This window comes from Leptopilina boulardi, unplaced genomic scaffold, assembly GCF_019393585.1.
Source record: "Leptopilina boulardi isolate dan_hultmark-lab unplaced genomic scaffold, ZJU_Lbou_2.1 LbouV2_213, whole genome shotgun sequence".
Lineage (NCBI taxonomy): Eukaryota > Metazoa > Arthropoda > Insecta > Hymenoptera > Figitidae > Leptopilina > Leptopilina boulardi.
In genome coordinates, this window is record NW_026137767.1 from 2,556,285 (window position 1) to 2,580,795 (window position 24,511).

At 23.1% G+C, this 24,511-nt stretch overlaps 2 protein-coding genes across 4 annotated transcripts; one reads left to right on the forward strand and one right to left on the reverse strand.

The window, feature by feature from the left end:
* Window positions 1-3,727: 3,727 nt before the first annotated feature.
* On the reverse strand, window positions 3,728-7,437 carry LOC127278951 (ADP-ribosylation factor-related protein 1). The gene is made up of 5 exons (XM_051300926.1): window positions 7,256-7,437; window positions 6,975-7,145; window positions 5,970-6,051; window positions 5,705-5,876; window positions 3,728-3,985 (listed from the first exon to the last, which is right to left on the reverse strand). Exons 1-5 carry the CDS (start codon window positions 7,346-7,348, stop codon window positions 3,886-3,888), a joined length of 618 nt encoding a protein of 205 aa, XP_051156883.1. The 5' UTR covers window positions 7,349-7,437; the 3' UTR covers window positions 3,728-3,885.
* A 260-nt stretch (window positions 7,438-7,697) lies between these two features.
* On the forward strand, window positions 7,698-24,429 carry LOC127278949 (transmembrane protein 65). Of its 3 annotated transcripts, XM_051300922.1 has the most exons (7): window positions 7,700-8,326; window positions 17,026-17,151; window positions 17,561-17,590; window positions 18,345-18,386; window positions 18,742-18,809; window positions 19,344-19,547; window positions 24,154-24,429. In XM_051300922.1, exons 1-7 carry the CDS (start codon window positions 7,939-7,941, stop codon window positions 24,298-24,300), a joined length of 1,005 nt encoding a protein of 334 aa, XP_051156879.1. In that variant the 5' UTR covers window positions 7,700-7,938; the 3' UTR covers window positions 24,301-24,429. The 3 variants fall into 3 exon arrangements, with proteins under 3 accessions (XP_051156881.1, XP_051156879.1, XP_051156880.1); XM_051300924.1 differs by lacking the exon at window positions 17,026-17,151 and having other exon boundaries at window positions 7,698-8,326; XM_051300923.1 differs by lacking the exon at window positions 17,561-17,590 and having other exon boundaries at window positions 7,702-8,326.
* The last annotated feature ends 82 nt before the right edge of the window (window positions 24,430-24,511 follow it).

Consider the following 24,511-nt stretch of genomic DNA (forward strand, 5'->3'; position numbering starts at 1 on the left):
TAAATAGTCACTATATTAACTTACGTAGTGGAGGCCATGTTTGATAAGTACCAAAATGGAATTATTCAAACTGATTTCTTCTTTTTCATCGTATTTTTTTTTATTACTACTTGACAATAAATCATTCTCTACAGAAGTGTAATCTCCAAATAAGACTTTATGTAAAATTGAAAGATTAAAAATCTTTTATTATATCATTATTTCAAAAATTTTAATTATTATTATTTTTTAAAAATATATTTAAAAAAATTTTTTAAATTGATAATATTTTACTTTCTATGAATTTGGTATTGATATTAATTAAATAAATTTATATTTTCAAAATATTTCTATGATATTAAACTATTAAAATTAAAATATCTATTTGGAGTTTCAAGGAATTTTTAAATGATTAAAAATTTATTATTTAGCAATTAGAAAAAATTTATTTATATTATAATATAATAATAATTATAATTTTATAATAATAATTATTCAGTAATTATTGTTATTATACCATTATTATAATTAAATAATAATTATTAAAAGGATTGTTTTTTTGAGTAATTTTTTTTCTCAACAGTTTTTTATTCAAAAATTTATGTGGAACATAACAATTTTTTAATTTTATATTTATTTATTTATTTGGTACAAACGGGCAATAACAACTTTGCCCAATCGTACAAAGTACATGAAGAACACAGTTTTTTATTAACATTTTATAAATAGGATTTAAAAATTTTAAACAATTTAAAATTATAAAAAATTCAAAATTTTTATAACAAAAATTACACTGTGTTACAAAAAATGGAAAAATAAAATTACTTTTAATCGGATCTACCCTAAATTTTTGACCTTGAAAAATTTTTCAAAAATGGTATATATTAAATTTCTCAAACACCACAAATTTTTCCTTTTATAGCTAAAAACTCGATTTTCAGTAGTTTATGTAGATATTTTGTAACTTTGTCATTTTTGGTTCGATTTCAAAGTTCCGTTTTTTATTTTCAAGCTGATAAGAAAACTTTTCATCCGTAATATTATTTTTTTGATATACCTATTTAAAAGTTAAGTTGTAAAAAGAATTGGAAATTATCAATTTTTTTTATTTTTTCATTTTTAACTATAATTTGCGACCATAATTTTATTTTAAAAAAATTTTCTACTCATGTCTTTAAAGTGCAGGCCTCGGATCGACATTAAGGCACAAAAACGTTGTTTTAGTCGATTTACATTCCAAAAAAAGTCGAAAAAGTCGATTTTTTTATTTTAATTAAATTTACTTAGTTAATAAGTATTTTACTTTAAATAATTAATGTTATTAGATATTAAATCCATTTTATTAATTTCTCAATTTTAATTAAGTAGTACTAATTTCTAAAAAAAAATTCTGAAAACAATTCAATTTTAGAGTTTTTATTTAAAACTTTTTTAAATAATTGAATTTTTAAAGAAATATTAAAATTATTAAAAATAATTGAACTTTGGAAGAGTTATATAGTTGAAATTTTTAGAAATCATTAAATTTCAGACAATAGTGAAATTTTACTGAATTGAAAATAGTTGATCAAATAATTTTAGATGACATTTTTTAAAAGTAATTAAATTTTCAAAGAATTACAATATTCATATTTTTGAATTTTAAACTTCAAGTGATTTTTAATTGAAGATTTTTTGTAATTTCTGTTGATAATGAATTTATTAGAAATTACAGACAAAAATTCAATTTCAAAAGTTTCTAATTGAAAAATGGTTTCAAGTAATTGAATTTTTGAAATAAATCAAAAAAAAAAATCAAAAAGTAAAAATCATTTAAAATAATTATATTTCAAAAGAGTTATATTAGTTGAAATTATTAAATTTCTGAAAGTTTTAGATGGAAAATTTTAAAAATAATTAAATTTTAAAAGGTTGTAAATTTAAATTTTTGCTAATTTTATTTGCTGATTTTTTTTTAATTGTAAACAATTGTTAAATTTCATAAAATTTTTAATTGAGAAATAGCTTAAGATAACTGAATTTGTGAAGAATTTTTTTTTTTAATTATTTAAAATAATTAATTTAGTGAAAAATTGTATTTTGTTTAAAATTTTTGTAAAAAAAATGTAAAAAAAGGTCGAATAAATCACATCTTATTAAAATAAGTCGAAAAAAGGCGTATTTTCGAAAAAAAGTTAGAAAAAGTCGAAAAATTCGTATAAGCCGAGGCCTGAAAGTGTATTAAATTCTGTGTCAAATGAGATTTAAAAAAAAAAAAAATTAGTTAAATATCTATTATTCAATTGTAAAATCATTTCTAGAAAACATGACATTTATTTATCTGTTTATATATTACATCTCTTTCACTTTTGCTAGACCGGAGATTTTTTATGTATACTAATGACCGGATACCCTCCCCGGGTGACCCAAATGTTTTCTTATTTGTAGTACATTGCAAAAAAGACTTAAAATCATCAAAGCTTTTCATTAAAACTATTTTATATTGACAAATGATTAAACAAAAATTTATTCAATGTATCAAATCGCAATTAAATTGATACAAAGTCTTTAGGATTGATATTGAAATTTTTTTTAAATTTAAACTTGCGAATCAAAATAGCAATAAAATATTTTTATAATTGATGTGGTCTGTCTCTAAATACTTACCGCTTGGAATTATTCGACGCAGAATTAAATACATTTTAAATTCATAAATAGAAAAAATATTTAAATAAAAATCAGGGCCTCAAATTACTGTTAAACTACTTAGAGAAGGAAGTAATTTTAATTATTATTAATATTTATAAAAAAAAGTACAATATTTTTATCTATTGAAATAAAAACCAATAAATGGTCTGGGCAATCTGTCAAAAATAAATCTCAACTTTCATATCCATAAAAATTTTTATAACTTTGGTTAATTGAAAAATATTTCTCGTTAAAAATATATCGTTAAAAGTTTGCAATTTTAATGATTTTAACTACGTAAAAGATTTTTAATGTCAACAAAACATTTATTTCTATGATTAAATAATTATTTACTAAATAAATAATGCACGATAATAATTTAATTATTTGTAATTTAAATACTCTATTATAATAAAAAATTATTCATAAATATCACGAAAAAAGCATTAGTTATTTTATTTTTTTCATTGTTTACTTTATATAAATATAGCACTTTTCCAAAAATAGATTTTATAATTAAAAGAATTACTCATCATTATGTGGAAGAGAAATAAAAGTTGTTCCTTTTGACGTTTTATTAACACTAATTAAAATTAAAATAATTAAAATTTTCCAGATAATGAACATTCAACTATCAATAAACATAGAATGAAACAAAGAAAAAAATATTATAAGAGTATATGAACTGAGCCATATTTATAAGATTATAATAATTTTCTTGTATGTAAAGTGAAATTTACCTTCTGTTGAGTTCAGGTGGTAAAACGCTCCAATCTTCTGCATCATAATAGGACCACATAATTTAATAATTGCACTATAATTAAAAAATAAACTCTATAACGGATTAAAGGAAAATGTCACAAAAAATTTGAAATTGAAACCTCATACATGAGATGCGACGAAATCAGTTTTTTTTTGACACTAGACGTAGGTAGAATGTATACTGAGCGGGGAAATAAGGTATTTCGCTTATCTTATCACAGATGGTATCTAGTTGATTAAAGAGACGATTAACGTTTACTTCTTTTAAAGTATTTGGATAAAAAGATGTTTATAATACTAAAATAAACATAAGTCGACATATTTTCAATAAAATTATATATATATATTGTTTTGGAATATACAAGGCGATTAACAGAATATTTTAAAATAGAAATATTTTTACAATATAGAATTGAATTATTATATTAATTACTTAATGTTGTAAGTACTTAAAACGAAAGCTACTTTAAACACTAATTACGTTAAACTGTTGTCATTTTGATTTCGAGGTGGTCGCACGTCACTGTTTCGTTTGACACAATCAACCAACCAATGGATACCTTCGTCAACTCCTTCCCTGTGTTCGAATTTAAAAAAAAAAAACATCATTTTTAATGATATTAATTGTTAGGTTGATTCAAAATTTAATTAATTACTTTGCTATTTGTTAATATTTAATGGTACCACGAAGTCAATGATTAGAGACAGGAACTTTATGCTTTTCACAAAGACGATTTATGCTATTATTATGCTCTTAAAAGATTACTTTTATGCTTTACATCTGAAAAATGTTTTCTTAAGCTCAAAATTATTAAATATATTTAATTATTGAAACGATAAACTATCTAAAATTTCAACTATCATTAAATCTGTTAAGAAAAAGAATACAGAAAGTTCAGCAACTTGAAACAAAAATTCAAGGCCTTTTCAAAGTTATAAAAATTAGAAATAATATTTTTCAAAATTCACCTTTAATGTATTAACACATAAAACTTCTAAATCTGAATTTTTATATTTAAAAAAATCATTATGTTTTAATAGGTATACAATCAAATTATTTACATATTTCTCCACTAAATTTCTTCAAAAATTTAAGTATATCAAATATTTTAATTAAATTATTTTAAAAATCGGCAATCAAATTTTAAAAAATTTTAATTATTCAACATCAATGTAATTATATTTAAAAATTAAATTATTTTCAAAATTTTAATTTTAAAATAAAATATACCTATAGTAAAATAATTCTAAATAAAGTCTTTGAAAATGAAATTAATTTTCAAATTCTTAAATTTAAAAATATTTAAACTATGTCAAAATCAAGAATTTACAATTGCAACTTTTTCAAAATCAAATTATTTATATTAAATCCAAATAATTATATTATTTATAAATTTTGTTAACAAAAACTCTTTAAAAATTTTATAAGTTTCAAAAATACATCAATCGAAATATCAAATCATTTTCAAAAATCTAAATTTAATTTTTTTTTTTTAAAACAAATATAAAATTTTTGATGCATTCAAATATTAAAATTTTCAAGTGAAAATAGACTGAAATTTTATTTCTCTAAAAAAAATTAATTAAAATTAAGCGCTAATTTATTTATTTTCAATAATTTTAATAAAATTCTTCAAAAATTAAGTTACTTAAAGAATTTTTTAATTAAATATTCTCTCAAACTAAATTATTGTATCGCCTGAAATATGATTTTTTATCAATAAACTTTTAATACAGAGAGATTTAAAATTACGGAATACTTTTTAAATTTATGATTTTATGCTCAAGCATAAAGTTCTTGTCTCCATGATTTTCTATTTCTGTCAATTTTATTATTAATAATAAATTATAATTATTTATTCTTTCCACATTTTGAACAGTTTTCCTTTTGCTTAATTTTTCCTTTTTAAATGCTTTAAATAAAATGTAGATACTTTTACTTATTTTTTTAGAAGGAGGAACCAGCGAAACTATTAATGACATTATGGTTTAATTAATTCATTAACCGAATTTTCCCTTATCAAAATATTTACTTAAAACTATTTTCATTTAACTAAATTCACATCTAACAGAATTTTTATTTAATGAAACTATTTAATTATTTAACTATAAATTTTTATTAAAGAAAATTTTTATTCAGTCATAATCGAATTAAGATTTAAAATTTTAATTGAAAATAAATTTATTATTTTAAAAATTTGATATACGTATAAATAATAAGTCGTTACTGTTAAAATTTGTTAAAGAATTAATGAAAATAAAATTATTTCATTTTTTTTTTTTAAATTTTACGTACCCATTGAGAGCAGATACAGGCATCACCATACAATCTCTTCGTCCAATAAGATGTGCGTTTTTATTAAAAATTGGTTTTACTTCTCTGACACCCATACAATCTGGTACATCTTGTTTATTTGCTAAAACTAATAGAGGAACCCCGGACAAATGTTCCGATGATATAACTCTATCTGAAATATTAAATTAAAGAAAGTTATAGTTTTAGTTTTAATTACATATAAAAAAAAATTATATATTGGCAAAATTTTTCAATTTAGTCCTACCAAAAGTTTCTTTAGAATCGGGAATCCTATCTCTATCTGATGAATCCACTATGTAGATAACTGCGTGAGATTCTGCGTAATACTAAAAATCATAAATTTCATTTTTCAAGAATCTTTACATTTTTAAATCATTTAAATAAAGGATTTCAATAGTATATTTGCAAATAAATAAAAAAAAGGAAATAAAAAGTCGGTAAAAAGTAAATTGTAAGAAAAATAGAGAATTTTACAAATTCTAAAAAGAAGAATAAGAGAAAAAATGAAAAAGAATGTTAAAAAACACGAAAATTTAAGGAAATACAATGTTGAAGAAAAGAAAAAAAAAGAGAATTTTAGAAATTCTTAAAATAAAAGGAAAAAATTGAGAATTTTGGTCTAGTTTTAAAAAAATTACATAAAAAGATAAAATAAATTATTATCATTATTTTAAATTATTGTTTTCAGTGATAATATACTTTAAAAATTGAACTTCTAACACAATTTTTAATATTTTTCATCGACAATTTTTTTTTTTACACTTTTACATTATCCAAGGCATAAAATTATTTTACGTCATTAAAATTTAGAAATAAATTTTAATTAACGATTATATTGCAAAGTTAAATATAAAACTAATCTTCAAACTCTTTTCATTTTTTACAATAATTATTCGAAAAGGGAAGAAAACAAAAATTTAAAAAACGGTAAATAAACACATTGATTAATTATGGTAAATTGTTAGAAATATAATTTAAAATCATTTTATACAATTCATCAAAATTGTCTAAATCGGTAATTTTATTTAAATGGATTAAAATTTCACTGGTGCCTCTCCTTAAGAAATTTATTAAAAATTCATAATTTAGCACAAAATTGTTAATGATTTAATAACAAGATTTTGTATTACTTTTAATTACATTAGATATAAAATAGTTTTATTATTATTGATTGTAAAATTGTTGGACTTAAATAAAAAGAAATTTAAAAAAATTGATTTTGTATAAATAAAAATATTTATATAAATACTTTATCCCATAGAGATTGAAGTTCCTCTTGACCACCAAGATCCCAAAAATTCAGTCTTACTCCAGCAATATCTATTTTGCCAATATTCAGTCCAACTGTCGTTGTAATTTTACTAGGATTCATTCCTTTATAATTCTTTGTAAATTTTGTTTTTGCTGCTTCTAAATACGTCTATACATTATATGAAATAGAAAGATTTTTTAAATTGTAAAACCTTGAAATGTCAAAACATAACCTACAATATGTATATTATACAGATTATACTTTATTAAAACACTTACAGTTTTGCCAGCATTGTCCAAACCTAATATAATTATAAAATATTCATCTTTCTGAACCAAATATTTATAAAATCCATGTAGTAATGTATACATTTCACAGAAAAAAAGAAAAATAAATAAATAAATGTTTAGTGGGAGTTTTGTTTTTATACACACACAAACATAACTTACACATATATAATAATATTAAGAAGAATTCTAACCTCACTTTAAACTTATTTAGTTATATATTTTATACATTTTAATAATTTGAAATTGAGTAAAAATCAGATTCTCATTGAATAAAAAAAATTAAAGGAATATAACAATTTAATAAATAATAATCAATAAAAGAAAAATTGATAATTCGGGGGATTTAAAATTTAAATACCAACCGCGACCGGTATGACCAATCAGAATCTCGAAACTAGGGAAGGGTTTAGTGACGTCAGAGAAAGAAGTGCAACAATTTGCTGCTGCCTCTGTGGTCTATCAAAATCTGTCAAACACTCGGCGTGAACGATCGAAGAATCACATTGTTTTCGTCCTCTTTCCCGTCCATAACTCCATCCAGTGCGCGCGACTAATTTTGGAAACACAATTTTCTAACAAATAACATCATGAATCAGTCATTTTTCTCAAATTTTTCATTACGAACCTAAAAAGAAAAAACGATTTTTCATCGCAAAAAAAAAAAAAAAAAAATGTGTTCCAGCGCAGTGGTGTACCACGCGATTTCCAAGCCCAATCCTTTAATTAATCAAATTGGTAGAATTCGTCTACTGCAACCCGGCTGTCAACAAAATCGATATTCCTGGGGATCATTAACTGTCAATCTAAATGGTGGATATTCATATAGAACATTAACAAATGGAAAAATAAATAATAAAAATAATGCCAGTAGTTCTCAAATACATCAGGAGAAAACAATTAGCTCGGCGGAATCATTGATTCTCAATAGGGATACTGTTGGTGTTTTAAAGAAACCTCAAGTCAAGGATTTTGCCATAAAATTAACTTCTGAAGAAAGAGAACTTTTAATTAAAACACTACAAGAATGTCAATCGATGAAGATTAAGGCTGAATTTGAAGGTATAATAATTAGACCTTTTTTTTTCATTTCTATATATATAGGTTAAAGTATTTCAGTTTGGAGCAGATCAGTTCCGTCCTCTTTATAAGTTGTATCCGGTTATTCCCGGATTTCTAATCGATCTGTGTCACTATCGTTTTTAAACGTATATTCATGAAATCAGCTTATATGGCAGTTTTGTATTTTTAATTTACATACTGTGCATAACTTATTATTATTTGTTGAAAAATTACGTGATTTTCTTTTATTTGCGCCCGTGACTTCATTGTATGATTATAACGCAAATTCTTCTCATTTGTTCTTTCAGTTAATTTTTCATCATAAATTCTATATTTATTTTATTTTTTAAAAATTTTTATTTTCTTCATTTTTATTTGTTTCATTAATTGCAGGCCTCTGATTGTGACTTTTTTGACTTATTTTAAAAAATGAAATTAAAAATAAAACCGTAGCAAAACTGTAGCTCTTCCAAAATTAAATTATTTTGAAAATTTAATTATAAAAAGTCTGCAAAATTTATTATTTTTAATAATTTAAAAAAAAATTCTTCGAAAATTGAATTATTTAAAACATTTTTTAATTAAAAATTCTCTAAAATTCAATTATTGCCTGAAATTCATGTAAAAAAATCAGTAATTCAAATTTGGTAAATTCTAAAAACCTGGTCTGTAAGCCTTCTGAAATTCAATTATTTAAAATATTTTTTAATTATTTAAAAATTTGTTAACAATTATTATCTGTAATTTATAAAAAAAAAACTCTTCTCCAATTCAATTTTACAAAAATTTCAATTTAAAATCTCTTGAAATTCAATTATTTGTAAAAATATTAAATATGTAATTCTTCCAAAAACTCAATTATTTTTTAAATTATTTAAAATATTCTTCGCCAAATAATAATAATTAATAATTAAGTCAAAATTCTTCCATTTTCGATAACGCAAAGGTACCTTATTTTTAGAAAGTGGCTGAAATTTTTTTCAATCATTTCATTCAACTTCAAACTTTGACAAAATTATGAATTCATAAATAATTTGCATAAATCAGACATGAACATTTTTTTAAAAATAAGTTTTATATATTTTTATTTAAAATTTTTGAAATTTATGAAAATTTGTCTGATTTTGAAATATTATCTAAATAAAATTTTGTTGATGAATTTCTGTATGCAATTATTCTTATTAAGAAATTCTTATATTATTTTTTAAATTTCTGATAACAATTGTTAATTATAATAAAAATAAAATTATTAGAATTATAAAAATCGACTCTTTCGACTTTTTTTCTAATTTAAATTGTTTAAAACGACTTTTTTTGCATTTTAAAATCGATTCGAGGCCTGAAATTGAGAAACTCCGCTAAATTTGAAAAACAAAATTTAAACATTAAAACTTGGAGTGTACGACTTTTTTTTTTTACTATTTTCGACTTAAAAAAAAAGTAATTTATTTCGATTCTTCTAATGAAAACTGCGACTGTTTTAAATTCGAATATCATTTTTTTCTATTTAAAATTGAAACGAAGTGGCAAATATCATCTCCTATAAAGTATTTTATTGTCGAACAGATTGGATAAATTTAAAAACATTTTATATGCAATGAAACAGAATTTTTTTTATATCCTTATAGGTGATGAAAATTAGTTTATGAAATTATTAAACCAAAAAAAAGTTTTTTGATAAAGTTATTGAAAAATTGAAATATATTTTTCTCGAGCTCTTATTAATCGATTTTGAAAATTATCTTTGAAACGAAAATTCATAGAATTTTTCATTTAAAAATATATTTCTTTAAAAATCACTGTGAATTTAAAAAGATAGATTAAAAAAAATAGAATTGTGTTCTCCACATATTTTTAAGCATAAAACCGTTGCGAAAAAATGGTATTATAAATAAAATTATTAAATAATTTTTCAAACACTGCAGGGTAAAATTGTCAAATTTAATTGTTTTCATTGTGAATAATAAAATAAAAGAATATTTTTTAAAAATAAGTTAACAAGAGCTCGAGAAAAAAATGTTTTTATTTGACACTGTTAAAAATTTTAATTATTAATTTTAACAAAAAGAAATTTTTTTTTTCTCTGATATAATTTTATACACTAATTTTTATCACCTGAGGATACAAAAAAATGATGTTTTATTGGAAATTAAATTTCTATAAATAGTCTTAAATATTTAAATATAAAAAATGGAAATAAAAAGTTTAAAAAATTGGAAGAAAAATAAAAAATTTTTTAAATTACAAAAAAAAAGAGAAGGTAAAAAAAATTTTTTTTTTAAAGCACAAGAATTTCAGTAAATGAAAGTAAAATAGAAAATTTAAGAAAATACAATGTTAGAGAAAAGTAAAAAATTGTAAATTTTAGAAATTCCCAAAATAAAAGGAATAAATTTGATTCAAAAATTAAGAATTTTTGCCCAATTGGTGTAAAAATAAATTAACTTAAAAAATTATTTTATTTTAGCAATTGTTTATTAAGTATTTAGAGATAATTTCAATTATTTTCTGAAATAATTGAATATAATTTTAATAATCTGATTGAATAATTAAAAATGTTTTCAATATTGATTTCATATTTGAAAATAATTTCAATCATTTGATTGAATATATTCACATGATTTTCAATTTACTTGATTGAATAACTTGAGGGTTCCGTCCACTTAAAGAGGGCCGCACAATATTATTGAAGAGCGCCTACTATGTACATATATTATTTGTTTTAACAATATTCCATGAATTTAACTTTAGGGAACTTTTCTGTTGTTCTTCTGAAGTTAAAAATCTAAAAAAATTAATTTACTTCAAAAAAAAAGGAACTGAAATTTTTTAAAAATATTTAATTTTTTAAATATATATAAAATATATTTAATTTTACTAAATTCAAGCTGGAAATTTTGTTTAAGAATTATTTATTTATTAAAAAATTAATGTAATTAATTTTATTTATTTAATATTAAATATAGTAACAGTTAATTTAAAATTGAAAATTTAAAAGTTCTTAATGGATAAATATTCAAATAAACAATAAAAGCTTCTTGAAATTTGTATTACTTATTTTAGAAAATCGATTAGATATTATTGTAAAATTTTGTAAAATGTACAAAGTATTATTTTTTAAATTTTGAACTTTTTTAACGAAATTTTAAAAGACAATATTGTTTTCACGAAAATCAGAATAAAATGCGCTTTAGGCAACAAGTTAAGTGTATAATACATAAAAAATAAAAAAAAAGTTGAATTAAATTCAAAATTTACCAATTTCAAAAAGTACTTACGATGAACTTCTAGATTTTCTTAGAGTACTTTTTTTAACTTTATAAATACAATAAAAATTTTTAAATTGAAAAATGTCAGTTTGTTGATGTTTAAACTTTAAAGACGAATGTTATTACTAAATAAATTGTCACTTAAAGTTTTGTGTTTGTTGCTGTAAGGTCAAAGAAAAACTTCTTTGATATTTAAAGAAAAAAATTATTTAAGTTTAATAATTTTTTAATTAAAATCAATTTTTTTTAGAAAAACAAGTTTGAAATATTGAATAATTTCAGTCATAAACTTCTTAATCATTAAATTATTAATTGGAAAACTATTTTAAAAACACTAATTATTTTAAAGAAAAGTAAGAAAAATTTTGTTGACTGTTTTTTGTGACCACTATCTTATTAATTAAATGAAAATTAATTAAATTTAATAAAGAAATTGGATAAATAATTTAATGAAGTAAAAATACAAGGAGAGGGAATCTAGACTTTACAGTGCATGAGATTTTCAGTAGTAGTTTTGTTTATAAATGGAGTTAAAATTCAAATTTTTTTTCGCATTCTCATGATCGCGTAAAATAGGATAAACATATTTTTTTATTCCTTAAATGGTAATATGAGTTTAAACGCATCATGCCACGCGGATATTGTAAGAAAAATTTCAGGAACCATCACGGATTTCCCCTATGACATTCTTGCGACATACGATGAGATCACGCTTACTTCCCATATACCGACTAGGGATTAATACCGTTGCAAGAATATCCTTGTTTTCGATCATAGGGAAAAAACATGACAATCCTACAATACATATTAATTAAGTGCATGTTTTTTCCAATCTATTTACGACAATTTTTTTCTCTTTGTAGTAATTCTTTTGACAATTGGTTTATGGAGCAGAGTAAAATAACAAGAGATTCCTTTTATAGATGAAAAGTTTTATTTAAAGAAAAAGACAAAAACGTCGTGAACCGTTGTAGTACACAAAAACGGAAGTAGTGAGTAAATCTATTCGAAAGTAGCGCATATGCGCATAAAATAAAAAGTATATCTGGAGTCAAGCGAGCTCCTCGTAAGGCGCGAATTACAAAAATACCAACAAATTCATTAAATTAAGTTTTAGTTTTTGAAGTAGGGGAGTCGGGGGCAATTCGTGACAACACGAAAAATTTGAAATTTCCGCCACACGAATTTCCGTCTCACGAAAAATCTGAGAAAATTCCTGAAGGTTACGCTAGTAGACATCTAACTGATAACGAAGTTTGATAAGCGTAGGGTAACTATGGGTAATTTTGCTTATTTTCAGTGTAGGTTAACTTTGCAAAGCTTGTCTGAGCTCATATTTAAACCAAATATCGTTATTTCAATTACAAATGAAAGTTTTATTATTAAATTTTGCTAATAAATTAAAGTTAGGTTTATTGAGCACTCCCCGCATTTAAAAATATCAATTAAAAAATAATTGTAAATCAGGCTGCGCATGACACAATGATCTGAGTGACCGGTAACGTCAACAAAGAAATTAGGTTATGTCTTTGCGAAGAGTTGCGCAGGAATACCCACAAGCAATGAAAATATTGCTGGTAATACAGTTTTAAGAAATATTAATTATAAACAAATAATAAATGGGTAACTAAATATTTATTTAAAACAATAAAGCCTACTTTATTGAATATAGTAACACTAAATTGTGTATATTATTGAAAGTGTTCATGGCTGCCATATTCCATAATTTCATGGAATTCAGTCATAGTCTACTTTAAATTTAAATAATTACATTAATAATTAACGAAATGCACATTTTTCTTGGCTATTTCATCAAGTAAGATGTAGAATAATTTTTGCAGTCATTTTAAACAAATCATTTATTCATAAATGATAAATAATAATAACTTTATAAAAACTGCAGCAATTGGTACACCCGCAGGAATACCCACAGTTACCCTATCTGCAGTGTTATATTATTAGTCACAGTAAACGTGTTTTATCGCAGCGAAAAAGTAAAACCTAGAAATCTTCGTTTTCTTTTGTTTCCACGACGAATTTTTCAATTAAAAATACCGCCCAACGCACCAGTTGGAAGTGCCGGAAGTGCAAACAAAAGTGGATGGATGATAGCTTCTGACTTTTTGTTGTTTTTAAAGCATTTTCAAAACCACTCTCAATCTTTGGCAACAAATCCTGTTATTTTAATTTTGGATAATCATCAATCTCACATCTCCATTGATCCACTCCAGTTTTGTCAAAAGCATCATATAACACTGTTCACATAAACTTCAACCCTTAGATAGGAGTGTTTTTGGTCCATTACAAAAATCTTACAATAATCATTGGGATTATTGGATGTTGAATAATCCTGGAAAGACGATGACGATATACGACATCTCTTCAATTGTCGCCTCAGCCTTGCCCTTAGCTGCAACAAATTCAAATATTGCATCCGGATTTCGAGTTTCAGGAATCTGTCCACTCAATTCAGACGTTTTTAGCGAAATCGATTTCTTACCCGGTCATGTTACTAATAGAGAATTTGTAGAAAAGGACCATTCACAATCAGTCTAGTTCAACGGAAATGATATACCCAATACTGCAAGGTCAGACATGATCAACGATGACATTCCCCTCACCCAGGTTCTGGAATCAATTCGATAATCATTCTCATTCTTGTAAAATTTGACGAATAAAAAAGTTTTTTTTATGAATTAATGTATTGATTTTTTTATTAGATAAATAAAGCCATTATGATGTGTTATAAAACAATACTGCCGTGCAAATCGAAATAAGCGTATCTGCATTGAGGGGAAGTCACCTAGTCACTACTGCCATTAGTGGCGAATAAGTGACTTTTCCCCGATGCAGATACGCTTATTTTGATTTGCACGGCAGAATAATAAATTAATCATATGCTGTGTCACGAATTGCCCCGTACTTTGTCACGATTTACCCCGGTAGAGGAGTAATTCGTGACATCAGACATAGCTAGACAATTCATGTTCTACCTAAAATTATTGTGATAGAAAATACACTATAACAATTTTTTTACATACTATAGAGTTTAACCATTGAAAACAAGAGTGTATATTTTTTTTAATATATTAGAGAGTGCTCAGAAAAAATTCACAAATCCAAAATGTCACGATTTGCTCCGGTCTCCCCTACTGCCATTTGTATTATTGCAATAAAATGATCAAGACTTTGTTTTCCTTTCATCACAAAAAGTTTCTTTTTTCTTTTGAAAAATAATTTTTTTTTAATTAAATAAACTTTTGTTACATCAAAGAAATGTGTTTTTTAAATTTAAAAAAAAACAACTCTCGTACCGTGTTAAAATAAAGATTATCTTGCGAAATAAATGTTTATTGAAAGTGTCCAGCAACCCTTAACAAAATCTTGAATAATCATCAAAATTTTCTAAAATAATATAATTATATTTTTAAAGATTGCAAAAATTTCCATTTAACACAAACGGTTAAAATTTTTGTCGCCAAAATAAATTGACATGAAATACATAGAAAATATTTAGAAAAATTTATAAATATTAAATGTATTTTTGAAGATTTACAGTTAAAATGTTTAGAAATAATTGAATATTAGAGAATTTTTAATTAAATTTTTTTTAAATAGTATAATTTTCCAAAAAATTTATAAATTATAGTCAAATAATGTAGAAATAATTAAATTTTGAAAACAATTAAAAGTGATCACAATATTTTAATTTAAAAAAATTTTTAATTTATCATTATTTAAAAAAATTTAATAAAAAATATAATTAAATTTTCAAGAAGATGTAATTAAAAGAGTTTTAATTGAAATGTCGTATAATTTGATTGCAAATTATAAAAATAATTGAATTTTTCAAAGAGAATTTTTGAAAAATTTTAATTTTATAAAATATGTAAATAATAATTGAATTGTATAAATATTTGAAGAATCATGGTTTTTTGTTGTTGCAAAAAAGTCAGATTTAAAAGAATTGCTATGTTAAAAGTGAACCGTGAAAAAAATTATTTTCGACTTTGAAAACTTTAAAAAGACTTTGAATTATTTTTTATAGTTGCTGGACACCGTGTCTTTGGTTCATTAAAATTTTGTTTAATACAAAGAGTTTTTTTAATTTAAAAATTTGAATAATGTTCTCCCCTTTTTTCTTTTTTAAGATAAATATTTAAAATAAAAGTTTTATTTTCTGTGAAAACGCAATATTGTTACAAAAAATTTATATTAATAATTCATCAGTTTTTTTTACTGATTTTTTTCGCATCCATTTTTCACTCATTTTCAAAATAAAACATTGCTTTAGTTTTTAAAAGTAAAAAAAATATTTTTGTTAATAATTTTTGAAACGATTATTTATATCAAATCATAATTTGTTAAGACATTTTAATGTAATATAATTTAAAAGCATGGATTTTACATATACTTTTTCATGTAGATTAACAATCTCTCTACACGTGAAGAATATCTACTAACATCAGTCATTCCATCTCAATCTCGTGTCCATCTTCGTTTTACTGCAAAATATAGATCTATACGAGGTATGATAGGAAGTTTTAAATTTGCAATTTTATCTTTTTTACAATTTATTTATTTTTTATTATATATATATTATTTTGCATTAATCATATATATATATTCATTTCTCATTTTCACTTACATCATTTTTTGTTTTTTGATGAATTTTACTTTTTTTAAAAAATTAAAATACACCGCAATGACTTTGGATATATTGAAAGATAATGGAATGACCCTATAACTTTTTCCATTTTTAAGAATAACTTTTTTTACGGTTATGGAGATTCAAAATGGTTCCTTACATATATATAGAGACATGTTTTTCGTCTTTTTTGGATCCTTATAATATACATTTTCCCCTAATCTTCAATTTTATTACTTTTTATTATTTATAATCTAAAATAACTTTTACAAATTTTTCAAGATTTAAGTACAAAAGTTCAAAATCGAAAGTTAAAGGAAAAAAGTTCCAAAAATATTAAAAGCAAAATTGGTTAATAAATATCACACAATGTTATCGTTGTTAATATAATTTTTAAAACGTTCTGTTGGAAAAAATGTTCATTGGAAAATTTCGCATTTGACCTTTGGCTTTCTTATTTTATTTTACTACCTTTGGGTTTAAAATGATCCATTTTGTCTAGGATTAAGAAAAAATCAGTTTACTCCCGATTCTAATCATTTTTTTTAAAAAAATATTTATTAGTCCTTCCTTGAAATTCCTGACTGTGACTGTATAGTTTTTTTTTCTTTTTAAAGTTTTATTAAAAAACTTTCTCCTCTAAATCTGCAAAATGTAGAAGGTATACATATATATATATAATACTTATTTGGTAAATTTGAATTTTCCTCTCTTTTTCTTTTTCTCTCTGCTTATTTCTTTTTTTCATAAATATGAATATGTTTATTATCCTCATTCAACAGGTCAACTGGCTACATTTCGATGGAGAAATAAATTTGGTCGACCTAGTACGATTCCATCTCTTGGTGCAGTTGATCCTACAGGCAGTTATTGTGAAGTTCCCGATGACTGGCTTCTTCAAAAGTATGGTACGAAGATTTAAAAAAATGTTCCAGGGCCAGCGAATATTCAGATATTATATAGAAAAAAAAAAATAATTCTTAAATTTTAGTGGCAGTGGTGGTGATGGTGGTGTTGGTGATAATCTTGGAGCATAAATTAAATTTTCTTTATTTCTATTTCACGAATTACATTTAAAATTTTCAATCTCATATTTATTATTCACAACACATCCATGAATCCATTTTCAGTCATTATATTTTGTCTATATATTTATTTACATATAAAAAGTATAGATAAAACTTTTTTTTCAATAAATTTTAAAAATTTCAAAATTAGAAAGAATTTTAGCATTTTTTTCAGAAATAATTAAAAAAAATTTAATTAGAATTAATATAATGTATTAATAGAAAAAAATTGTTTGTTTTGCTTCAAAAGCGGAGTCATCGAAGAATAATGATGTTTCATGTAAGCTCGCATGTAATAAAAGTAGTGAAATTAATAAATTAGGATTTTTTTTAAATTTAAAATTCTTTATTATTACACTGAAAAAAATCAATTACTTGACTATTATTAAATAAATATTTACTTGAAACAAATAATATTTAACTGACACAAATAATAATTATTTAATACAAATAAATGTTTGATAATAATCAAGTAATTGATTATTTTAATGAAATAAATTTTTTTTCAGTGTAGAAATAAATTTCCTTCACCATTTAAATTAAAAAATTTCCACGCACTGTCACGGATATATTATTAGATATTTTATTCTTTCCAATAGTCACTATGCTGGGCCCTTGAACACTATTTTTTATTTGAACAATTCTTACTAAATGTAAATTATTATTTCCTAATTCTACTCTAATACTGTCTTTATATGGAAAAAAATGTTCTCTGTAAGTTTATCAAACGCTTCGTTTCTTGCACGCTTTCTCTTTTAATACTTCTTATACCTACTAATTAATTTTTTTTTTTGGAAAAATTTTCTAGTCTTTAGTTTTCAATCCATGCTTTACATATTTTTCAAGAGAATGAACTAAAAAAAATGTTATTCATGAAAAATTATTGAAACAATTTGTTTTTTTAAAAGAGAAGTTTTAAAATATAACTAAAAGAGCGCTTTATTTGGAGCATGCAGATTCCATGCTATTTTATAGTGGATCAATTATATTATTTTTAGAAATTTCAACTGAATAATTTTGTTTTGTATTTCCAGTCGAGACAGTACCACAACCTTGTAACAGAGATCTTTTACGAGGTAATAAAATAATGTGATTTTCAAAATATATCAAAATGTTAAAATTTTTTATTTTTTTTCCAATTTTAAGAGTAAGACTCGAGATTTATTTCCAAGTTTTCTGACGTCATGTGTCTGACCGAGTAACCGCTTTTCAATTTTTATTTCAATAAAAAAATGAATATTGCCATTTTTCCCCATTTGGTGCATCATAAAATTCGTGATAAATTATTATTTAAAAGACAATTTATTAGATACTTTATTCAGTAATTCACAATTTTTTGACGTCAAGAACTTTAATTTAATGTTTTTGTCGTGAATATGAGATAAATAAAAATGATTAATAATGAAAATAATAATAAATTGTATTCTTCAGTTTTGGTCGCTAATGCTATTCCCTTCATTGGATTTGGTTTTCTCGACAACTTTATCATGATTATTGCTGTACGTATATTTGAAAATTATTTTTATTTTTTAATTAGACCATTATATTTTGACAAAAACCGTTGTGCGGACTAATTTTTGAAATTTCTTTTCATTTACTTCATGTTGGGTAAAATGAAATTTATTTTAATTATTACATTTTCTTTTTTGCAAATAATTGTCGAAAATTGCAAAATTTTGTTATTTGACAGACAAACTTTGAAAACATATTTTAACGATTATTTTAATTTTTCACTACTTTAATCATTATTATTTAATAATTTTCGAATTGCTAAAAAATGACACTTTTCTGTATCTCCTCCACTTGAAACTCACATTTTAAGAAAAATAATTTCTATTTCTTTCCTTAGATATACATAATTATTAGGTCGCAACGACTTTGTTCGAAATTTAATGGTCTGACCGTTTTATTTAAATTTTTTATTTAATATTTATGTTAAATATTTTTATTTTTTTAAATACCTATTTAAATTTAGTATAGCAATAATAAATAAATAATTCTATGAAATTTATTTCCAAAATTATTTCTTATAGGGAGATCGAATTGAGATGTACTTGGGAACTGTAATTACATTGTCAACAATGGCAGCCGCTGCTATTGGAAATACATTTTCAGATATATTGGGAATTGGATCTGCGTATTATGTTGAATTAATAGCTCAAAAAATTGGCTTCAAACCACCAAAGTTAACGCCTATTCAATTAGATCTACCAAAATCGAGAATGGCTGCCAATATGGTATGTTTATTGTTTTAATATATTTAAATAAGAATTTCCCTTCATTTATTTTAACGTGTAATTTTTTCCAGACCAAATTCATTTCAAATCAGGCAGGATGAAACGTTGTTTATCTAAAATTTAGGGAAAAAAAACTTTAAAGTGTTATAACTTTTAAAGTAATTTAGATGTCTTATTTTTTCTTTTTGCATTTGAAAGAGCTTTAATTTTTCTATCAAAATCCGTTGGAAAAATTAAAAAGTGTTCAAAAATAACAAAATGAATAATAAAAATTAATAAATTAAATTCATAAAATAATTTTAATTTAAATTACTCAAGAACCCTACTTTTTTTTTTGCTCAAAATTTTTGGTGGATTTTTTTTCACCGTGAAGAATATTTTTTATAAGAATTTAATTTGTGCCCGATTCTGGTAGAAGAGAAAATTTTTTTTTTGTTTTTTAAGAAAATTTTTTTTCTTTTCTACCAGAATCGGGCACAAGTTAAATTCTTATAAAAAATATTATTCACGTTGAAGACAATCCACAAAAAAGTTTGGAGCATAAAAAAAAGTGGGGTTTTTGAGTAATTTCAATTTTAATTTTTTTTTAAATGGCCATCATTTTGTTAAAATGAGACATCTAAATTACTTTAAAAGTTAGAACACTTTAAAGTTTTATTCCCTAAATAGATAATGCCTAATTTGAAATGAATTTGATCTCAATCTTTTTAATTTTTGTACATATATTAAAGAAATAGTCCGATAGTAAGCAGATGTTTAAACAAATTTTAATTATCAACTTTTTAATTTTTCATTTATATTCTCAATAGAAATAAATTGCGAGATTTAATATTAAAATAAGTCAAGTAGATATATTTTTGACAATGTTTAAAATACGTTTTTATGACCGAACTAAATTTTTTATAATATAAGTTATAAAAATTTAATGATTTAATGCTTGAGCATAAAAATATAAATTTCAAAAATGTTCTGTAATTTTAAGATCTGTATTAAAAAGTATTAATTAACAAAAATATTTGCAATTTACAAAAGCATTAATTTGTTGTTTAAATAAATAAATTTTAGAAGATTAGGAGTTAACTATTTTACAGTAATAAAATTTAATTTAGATTTTTGAAAATGATTTGATATTTCGAAGAGATGCAATTAAAGTTTTTAACCTCAAGTTACTTAATTTTAAAAAATACATAGATAATAAAACCCTTTTTAAAAATAAATAAATTCTCTAGGTACAAAAATTACTAATTAAAAAACAATATTTTTAATATATAAAAATATATCAAACTTTTGAAAATGATAAAATTTGTATAGAGGGATTCCACGGGTAAAACGAACAGTTGTCGGTGACAAGTTATCGATTTGGCTCAAATTTTTTAGGCGTATTCTACCTCTAAAAATACTCAACTAGCCAAAATTTCAAGCCCCTATCTCATAAAGAACACTCACAATCGTAAATTTCGTGAAAAGTGACATCTTTCAAAATGAAGATTGAAAAATCCATTTCTTCTCGAAAAAATGTTAATTTTGGTCAAAAAAAAAATTGGAAAGATACTAGTCGATGGGAAATTTTCCAAAGAATCCAATGCCGTTGGAATTTTTGACCTATCTCTAAACGCATGCGCAGTAGATTAAAAAAACTGATTTTTTTAAAAAAATTCATAACTCAAAATGACCTATTTCGATTTGGCTCTAATTTTCAGGAAAGACAGCTGAAAAGCTATACTTTAAAATGGTTATACCTAAAATTTGCATATTTTGAGTTTTTAACCATTTTTATGCAAAATAGTGAGCTAATTCAAATTTTTTCAAGGTTTCCTTACAGTATTTGCTTTTTGTGCGCACGCGCAGTTATATAGACAAAAACTAAGCCCAAATTCAAAATCCTCGAAAAATTTCCAATCAGTTATCTATATTAACACTTCAGTTTTATTTATTCTAAACAAATTTTAACAGAAAAAACAAATACAAGTTATAATTAAGAGCATTGCAAATATGAGAGTGTTTAAAAAAATTATCTTTTGCGTTTACTTCTTGAATTTGCCCTTGATTATCATTTATTTTTATTATTATAGTAATTTTACCATTTTTGTTATTAATAATTTTTTGTTAAAAAAGGACTTATTAGGAGGAGGACTTATTTAATTTCTGTCAAGATTTGAATTCATCCATACATCCAATCTTAATTATGGCGGATGAAATTAATCTAGTTAGAAATGCACAAGAAAATTTAAATTTGAAAACTGTACCAGGAACGAAGTCTCTCCATTACTTCGAACCATTGAGTCCTACAATAATTCGGTGTAAAACAACTAGTTTAGAAACTAAATTTCTTGCGAATTATGATATCTCGACTAATTTTAAGAAAAGCTTAAATGAAGATTATAGCGAAAACATGTACGTCGGATTTACGGAAATTGATGATTGGTTCATAGGACAAATAAAAAGCATTGACAATGAAGAACAAACAGCCGAAATAGTTGTCCTGCAAAAGGTACAATCTAAAGAGAAAAGTGTAAACAAAAGAAAGTCATCGCATAAAAGCGTAAACACTTTTTTTGAATGGTCAGATAATCCACCTGTCTTGACTGTTCTATTCTCAAAAATATTATGTTGTGTCAATAGATCCTTAGTTCAATCATCGAATAAGTACAGGCTAAATCACACGAATGTTGTTAAATTATTTAATGAACATCTGCAAAAAAATTTGTGAGGCCAGATAATATGAGATTATAATTTTCAAAATAAAAGTATAAATTTTATATTACAATAAAATGGAAAAATTCTGCTTTATAATTCTTTGTACAATATATCTTTCATCAAAAATTAATAATTTCCCAAACTGAAAAAAATGTTAAGTTGAAAAAACAAACGTAAAAAATAAATTTTTTTTAAATATACTCTTATTTGAAATGCTCTTAATTATAACTTGTATTTGTTTTTTCTGTTAAAATTTGTTTAGAATAAATAAAACTGAAGTGTTAATATAGATAACTGATTGGAAATTTTTCGAGGATTTTGAATTTGGGCTTAGTTTTTGTCTATATAACTGCGCGTGCGCACAAAAAGCAAATACTGTAAGGAAACCTTGAAAAAATTTGAATTAGCTCACTATTTTGCATAAAAATGGTTAAAAACTCAAAATATGCAAATTTTAGGTATAACCATTTTAAAGTATAGCTTTTCAGCTGTCTTTCCTGAAAATTAGAGCCAAATCGAAATAGGTCATTTTGAGTTATGAATTTTTTTAAAAAAATCAGTTTTTTTAATCTACTGCGCATGCGTTTAGAGATAGGTCAAAAATTCCAACGGCATTGGATTCTTTGGAAAATTTCCCATCGACTAGTATCTTTCCAATTTTTTTTTTGACCAAAATTAACATTTTTTCGAGAAGAAATGGATTTTTCAATCTTCATTTTGAAAGATGTCACTTTTCACGAAATTTACGATTGTGAGTGTTCTTTATGAGATAGGGGCTTGAAATTTTGGCTAGTTGAGTATTTTTAGAGGTAGAATACGCCTAAAAAATTTGAGCCAAATCGATAACTTGTCACCGACAACTGTTCGTTTTACCCGTGGAATCCCTCTATAGAGTTATATTAAAATGGTTTATTTATAAAATAATATAATTATTTCGATTTAATATAAATAATTCAATTTTGAAATAGTTGCAGTTGAAAATTTTGACAGTAGTTTAAATGATTTTAAATTGAAAATTTTAAAAGTTATTTAATTTTCGAAGACTTTATTTACAATAACCTGACTCGGAATGATCGTTCAATTCATGTTTCACATTTTATTTAGAATTATTTTAAAATTACAATTTTGAAAATAATTTAATGTTTGAAAATATTTAATTACAAGGATGTTGAATAATTAAAATTTTTTTAAATTTGATTTGAATTTTTTCAAGAATTTCATTAAAAATTTTGAAAATATAAACTTAAAATTTCTCAGTTGTAAAGCATAAAAGTAAACTTTTAAGTGCTTAATAATAGCATACATAATTGACACTATTTGAAAGCATAATTGCAACATAACTGTAACTTTTTGTCAGCAAAAATTGTCCTTGTGAAAAGCATAAAGTTTCTGTCTCTAGGTATTTATTTTCTATTGATATTTTAGATGTTTTTCTGGAATTCTTATTTAAATTGAAGATTTAAAATTTTTTTTCTAAATTATCTTCAATTTATTTTTGTTATTTAATTTTTTTAAAGAGAAATTCAGTGTATTACAATATTTATTAAGATCAGTCCGCTGACTTTATTTATTTTGTATTTTTTAAAAAATATTCTTCAAAGACTGTTAAATATTAAATATTGAGACTTACCAAAAGTATAAATTTCTCATTTTTTACGGGAAAAAAATGAATGGTTGGTAAAACTATTTTTTTTTTTAAATAATCGCTATTGAATTTTTTTTCTTGAAAATATTTAGAAATTTTTCCAAACTTGTAAATTTTTTTTAGATTTAAAAAATGTGAGGTTCTGCATATATTTTAATATAATATTGATTAATTTGTGTATAATGTAATTGATCTTCAACTTAAATGAAAATATTTATAATATTTTTTTTATTGTATAAAATTTATTTTTTTATTAATTTATAGGGTCGAGTCATAGGAGTTACCTTAGGTTGTATATTAGGAATGATTCCTTTAATATTTCTTCATCACGATGAAAAGACTGTGGAGTCTGAAACAACGAAGACGTCCGAAAAAGAAAAAGCTCCTGTTCTAAGCGAAAAGACTAATTAATTTAACTTGGTTAAAGTTTTTCTGTAAATTTCTATATTATATTGTTTGTAAATAATTATATATAAATATATATATATGTATGTATGTACTTAATGAAATAAGATAAAGAAGATATATCACAAAAAGAAACGAGTTATTTTTATTTCCAGTGTAAAACATTAGGATATTGAAAGCAAGGAAGTTGTACAGTTGAAATTTTATAATAAATTGA

Bases quoted from the DNA above. Each gene is read 5' to 3' on its own strand.
- LOC127278951 (XM_051300926.1), bottom strand. From the start codon at position 7,348: ATGTATACATTACTACATGGATTTTATAAATATTTGGTTCAGAAAGAT. The intron at 5,877-5,969 runs GTAGGACTAAAT...TTAATATTTCAG, and splicing joins CGATTCTAAAGAAACTTTTG to ATAGAGTTATATCATCGGAA. The intron at 3,986-5,704 runs GTACGTAAAATT...ATTCGAACACAG, and splicing joins CCTGTATCTGCTCTCAATGG to GGAAGGAGTTGACGAAGGTA.
- LOC127278949 (XM_051300922.1), top strand. From the start codon at position 7,939: ATGTGTTCCAGCGCAGTGGTGTACCACGCGATTTCCAAGCCCAATCCT. The intron at 18,387-18,741 runs GTAATAAAATAA...TGTATTCTTCAG, and splicing joins TAACAGAGATCTTTTACGAG to TTTTGGTCGCTAATGCTATT. The intron at 18,810-19,343 runs GTACGTATATTT...TATTTCTTATAG, and splicing joins ACTTTATCATGATTATTGCT to GGAGATCGAATTGAGATGTA.